General features: G+C 47.0%; 1 protein-coding gene across 1 annotated transcript in view; it reads right to left on the bottom strand.

The window, feature by feature from the left end:
- Positions 1–617: 617 nt before the first annotated feature.
- The window catches only part of SMYD1 (SET and MYND domain containing 1), a 51,523-nt gene continuing 46,140 nt past the window's right edge, over positions 618–6,000 (bottom strand). The window contains exons 8-11 of the mRNA XM_054728040.1: positions 5,784–5,947; positions 4,658–4,826; positions 2,784–2,961; positions 618–1,695 (exon numbers count right to left, since the gene is read on the bottom strand). Of these exons, the coding sequence (XP_054584015.1) occupies positions 2,803–2,961; positions 4,658–4,826; positions 5,784–5,947 (492 nt within the window). The 3' untranslated portion in view covers positions 618–1,695; positions 2,784–2,802. The remainder of the gene's footprint in view (positions 1,696–2,783; positions 2,962–4,657; positions 4,827–5,783; positions 5,948–6,000) is intronic.

The raw sequence follows: 6,000 nt of genomic DNA, 5'->3' as shown, positions 1-6,000 counted from the left end.
AATTCTCGCCCAGCCAGTGTGGCTCAGAAATTGAGCTTCAACCTATGAACCAGGAGGTCATGGTTCAATTCCCAGTCAGGGCATATGCCTGGGTTGCAGGCTTGATCCCCAGCAGGGAGCATGCAGGAGGCAATCAATCAATGATTCTCTCTCATCATTGATGTATCTATCTATCTATCTATCTATCTATCTCCCTTGCTCTCTGAAATCAATAAAAAATATTTTTAAAAATAAAGTATTTAATTCTCATAGCAACTCTGTGTGGTGGGTAGAAATGACGAAACTGAAGCATAGGTGAAATTACCAGTCCAAGGTAAGAGCTTGTAATATAAACTTAATCTGTTTCAGTGTCCTAATCTTAAAAACTACACTAAATTATTCTCTAAAACTGCACTAATACTGTAGTCACTACCCACATTGGCTATTAAATAAAATTAAAAATTCAATTCCTCACTCATACTGGACACATTTCAAATGTTGGATAGTCTCATGCCACTAGGGACTACTGTATTGGGCAACACAGATATAATACATTTCCATCATCACAGGAAGTTCTATAGACAGTGCTGCCCTAAATAGATCATCAGAAAGAAAAAAGCCACACATATTTGTTTGGAAACAGTGGATTTAATGGCCTTTGTTGACGGCTGTAACATAAAAACTCAAAATGCACAGTTCCTATCTCTTCTGCTCTGAGAAGTAAATTCATTCACTTATTCATTCATTCATTCAACACACATTAACTGAGCACCTACTATGTTTCAGGACCTGTGCTAGGTTCTGGGAATAGAAAGATGAATAAAGGGACACAGCTCCTGCCCTCAAGGAGCTCACAATCTGATAGAGGAGGCAGAGAATTATACTGCCATGAGGAGAGATTTATGATGGGAGATTCAAGGGTAATACCAGAGACTCAGGCAGCCAGCTGAACTGAAGGCATTCAGGGAAGGCTTCACAGATGGGGTGATTTCCAAACCAGATGCTGAAAGATGAATAGGAGTTGGCAGGTTTTAGCTATTTTAGGTAGAAAACTCAGAGAGGCATGGAGAACATGGGTCACTCAGGGACCGGGGAGTGAGTGGGTTCGACTGAAGTCTAGGATGCAACAGAAGCAGAAGTCAAGTGTTCCCAGGTGGTGTGCTGAGGAGGGAGATGTTGGGGAGGGGAGATAGGAAAGAGAAAGAGAAAAAATTTTATTCTGGATGTGCTGAGTTTGATGTGCCTGCAGAGCATTCAAGAGGGTGTGTGGGGCTGGAGCTCAAGAGCAAGATTAGGAAATACGGATTTAAGACCATCAGACTCAAGATAGAGAACACACCAAGGGCCTGGCGAGCTCCTGCAGGGAGTGTGCACAGACTGAGATGAAAATAAAGTGAGAGTGACCAGATGAACAAAACCAACTACAGGAAATGCCACATATCAGGGCACGTGGAGCAGGGACAGAGGGAGACTGAGAAACTACATCAGAGCATCAGCACAAGGAAGTGGTGTTCCAGAAATCAGCGCTGGGAGTGTCAACTGATGCAAAGATGCCAAGTAATGCAACAACCAAAAAAGACCCACTAAAACTGACATTGGTAAAATCTCTTCTAGTGGAGTTCAGGAAGCCAGTCTGCATTGGTTTCAGGAAGAAATTAAAAGTGAAGAAGAGAAGATGAGCCCTCGCCAGTTTGTTTCAGTAGATAGAGTGTCAGCCTGTAGACCAAAGGGTCCTGGGTTTGATTCATGTCAAGGGCACATACCTGGTTGTAGGCTCCTCTCCAGCCCTGGCCCTGGTCGGGGCTTGTCCAGGAGGCAACCAATTGGTGTACTTCTCTCACATCGATATTTCTCTCTGTCTTTCCCTCTTCCACTCTCTCTAAGAATCAATGGAAAAATATCCTCTGCTGAGGATTTTTTTAAAAGAAAAAGAAAGAAGAAAAGGAGATAACTATGGGAGACAAACCCTTTAAAAAATACTCAGCTGTGAACATTATTACTGTAGATTACCAGCGTGTTTACTGACCGCACTGAAGAAGCTAGAAACATGTCAAGGATCCAGGGTGGAGAAGGAGGAATAGGTGAAGCCGGGCCCAAGACATAGGGGAGGAAGGAGTCCAGAGCACAGGTGGAGAAGGAGCAGGGCTTCTGTCTACTGGTGTGAGAAGGAGGGGTGGGTGCAGGCATGACATGTGTGACTGTAGGAAGGGGAAATTGAGGGAATCCCAGATATATGTGTTTCCAAGTGTCTCCCTCAGCTTCATCCTGAAAAGACTTCTCCCATCCTCGTCACCCAAACACTGAATACCCCAGAGACCATGGGTGAGACCAGCAGCCCCAGAGACACCTGCACAGTTGGGTGAGCAGCCACCTGAGACTCCAAGCACCTGCCAACCTCAGTTCAGATGTTGTGATCCCCTCCGTGACAGTCCACACTGCGTATACACACACCCACCGCACAGGCCCTCTACTGCACCCCTCTCTCCATACGGCTTACATTGCATTATTATTACACAGCGCTTTAATTGTCTGTTTACATTTTGCCTCCCCAGCTACTTTTTGGAACTTCTTTATCTCTAGGCCTACAAATACTTTCAGGATGAGTTGAGCCATAGGATGAATTAAATTGAATTAAACTGAGTTGAAATGAACCAACATGACACTGAGGAACAGAGATCAGTACATTCCCATAGCAACAGGGTTGAGCAATACTCTAACTTCACCAACAAGGGTCTCCGCAGAAGCCCACTCCCTCCAGAATGTCTCCCCAGTTCCCGAGCCACAGTGCCCCCACACACACGTACACACACAGCAGGCAGGTCCTCATTGCTTCTTATGGAACAGAGATGGCGTCGGCTCGCTGCTGGGCTCAGCCATGACCTGCATGGGCTGGTTGTTCAGGGCAGCCTCACGCATCTTTCGGTACATGAACTCGTTCTGGTGGAACAGGCGCAGCTCCATCTCTGTCTGCATCCGCATGGCCTGTGGGACACAGACACACCAGGAATCGTGATGACAAGCCCCATGACAGGATGGCCCTGGGCCTTTTTGGAAAAGGCAGGCAATGGGTTAAATGAATCCCAGTCACCAAGATTCAACTGTGCTCCCTCAGAGGACACATCCATCGGGGGCCTAATGTCCTGGCCACTGGCCAGCTTGTTAAGGAGTCAGACCCCTGAAAGAGTAGCTGAGGGATTGTTCTCAGGAACCATCCAGTGGGGATCTAGATTTGAACCCTGGCCCCTGCACTTGGGTCCCACCTTATGCAAGGAGAATCCCTTCAGCCCTCGGTTTCCTCGTACATGAAAGGGGTAAGATGCCTTCCTACTTCCCAATAGACCAGGGAAATTACAGTATGTGACAGACACAGGAAGTTCTCACTTCCCCATGTGTTCTTTAAGAAATACTTATTGCCCAGCCAGTGTGGCTCATTGGTTGAGCGTCCACCCATGAACCAGGAGATCATGGTTTGATTTCCAGTCAGGGCACATGCCCAGGTTGTGGGCTTGAACCCTGGTAAGGGGTGTACAGGAGGCAGCCGATCAATTATTTCTCTCTCATCATTGATGTTTCTCTCTCTCTCTCTCTCCCTCCCCCTTTTCCTTCCTCTTTCTGAAATCAATAAAAACATATTTTCTTTAAAAAGCATACTTAACAAACCCCAGGCATCACTGAGGGGCCAAGGATGCAGCAGTGAATAAGACTGGCAAAAACTGCCTTTGACAAGCTTAAATCACTAGGTATGAAGTCTGTCTCCTCATACACTTTATGACACCAAGTCTTTCATCTTTCCCTGCACTGCACTGTCTGAGGACAGCTCCTTGAACTTGGTCACTCTTGAATAAACCAGCCCTTCAAAGCAGAGACTGAGAGCATGCCATGTGCCAGGCACGGTTCTCAGTGTTGTTCACACATCAAGTCATTGCACCCTCCTTACAACTCTCTCCTCTTTCTCCAGTTTACCGACGAGGAGACTGAGGCCCACACATTCAATATTTGCAGTCACATGGCTAGAAAATGGCAAAGCTGGAACTCAATCCCAGCAGCTGCTTCTAGAGTCTGTGCTTGCCGAAACCAGTTTGGCTCAATGGATAGAGCGTCGGCCTGCGGACTAAAAGGTCCCGGGTTCGATTCCGGTCAAGGACATGTACATTGGTTGCGGGCACATCCCCGATAGGGGGTGTGCAGGAGGCAGCTCATCAATGTTTCTCTCTCATCGATGTTTCTAGCTCTCTATCCCTCTCCCTTCCTCTCTGTAAAAAATCAATAAAAATATTTAAAAAAAAAAAAAAGTAGAGTCTGTGCTCCCCAGTCCACTCATTCTGCAATGCACATTTTGTCACGTACATGGTTGTGCATGCACGCGCACATACACACACACACACACACACACACACACACACACCATTATTTAGGTTTTCTCAGTCAAGCCTGGAGCATCTCAGGGTTCAAGTCTCAGTTGTCATCCACCAGCTATTTGACTATGAACAGCTTACTCCCCTTCCCTGGGCCTCAGTTTCCTCATATGTAAACAAGGGGAGTGAGCTAAAGCCTTGTGAGCTCCCTTCAGGTCCAGCAGGCAATCTAGGGACTTTCCCAGAGCAGAGTTCAGAAGTCAGCTCTCCTCCTCAGAGAGCTCAGAGCAGGCAGGCGGGCCCAGAGTCTAAGTGCTACTTGCCTCTAAGTCCTTGGTAATTGGGTGGGTGGGTCCGTGTGTCACCAGGAGAATGGCATAGGCTTTGCAGATCATACCGTGCCCCACCTCAATGTTACCAGCATGCCAGTTGGTCAGCCCCGCCCGCATCACGGCCATGCCCAGTTGGGCATTGTTGGGGTGGTAGAGCTTCCTGTAGAGGCAATAAAATAATCATAACACATAATCCCAGCCTCCCTTACATCTGCAGAGTATTTGACAAGTTATAAAGTGCTCTCATTGAAGTCCTTCTTCTTTCCCACCAGTGCCACGAAGCATCTGCAGCCACTGAGAGGGGACTGAGGCACAGACAGGTGGGAGATTGCCAGAACCCCACACAGGGAAGCTGTAAGAGCTGAGACTCTCACGTGAGTCTCTGAGCCACATCCTCATGGGGAAAGGAATCAGGATTGTGCTCTGAATGTTACTACGGGAACCTGGGAGCTCTCCGGTGCACCCAGCCCTCTCCCAGGAAAGCAGTAGAAAGGCCAAAGGCGGGGAAATAACTAGAATGTCCTTCTTGGGACAGAACTGCATTTTTCCCTCCTTGGCACCTTCTTAACAGAGCTTCCTTTTAATGTGTTATATAGTTTTCCCATATTTTATTTATGAGTAACATCCTCCCCCAAAAAATGAACCTTCGTGTGCCAATGTAGTCATTTAGCCAGATATACAAATTCACATGCCAACATGAACAGAGAGGACATCGGCAGAGGGAAGGCAGGGACATTCTATTTTATAATTTACAATTTTAATGAATGAAAGCTCACAGGATTTTCTGTGTTGGTTGTAAGGGGGGACCCTTTCTAAACACTTAGAATCAAGCTGGACTTGGCCATCAGGAAATCAGAAGCCATCAGCAAATAATAGATGTGCTACAGGATTCGGGAAAGACCAGGGATGACAAATAGGTTTCATTTTAGGTACCAACTCTGAGTATTTGGTCATTATTAATAGAAGTACCATGATAAAAGAGCATTCCACTGTAGAGTCTCAATTACTGCTGCTTGCTGTGGTACAGGAGGGAGAGGTAGCAGCATGGTGCCCTCTATTTGTCCTGCCTGGAGTAGACACATTTCCAGATTATCTGACACCCAGGATTGTCACCTACACATAGCCATCCACCATCCTCCTGGCGTAGTACGAGGCCTCCTCAAACGCCTGGAGGTAGGAGAGGACCTCGGAAACAATGCTCAGCATCCTCAGCATGTAGATATTGGTGTCAGCAAACACCGAGTCCTGCTTTTCCAGGCACTCCCGGCACAACTTCACAACCTAGAAGAGACGCAGGCCCTGTCCATTACCAACGCGTCATGACACATGCTTAA

This window comes from Eptesicus fuscus, chromosome 16, assembly GCF_027574615.1.
Source record: "Eptesicus fuscus isolate TK198812 chromosome 16, DD_ASM_mEF_20220401, whole genome shotgun sequence".
NCBI lineage: Eukaryota > Metazoa > Chordata > Mammalia > Chiroptera > Vespertilionidae > Eptesicus > Eptesicus fuscus.
The sequence above is the reverse complement of the archived record's forward strand: the minus strand, read 5'-3'. Positions and strand labels throughout refer to the sequence as shown.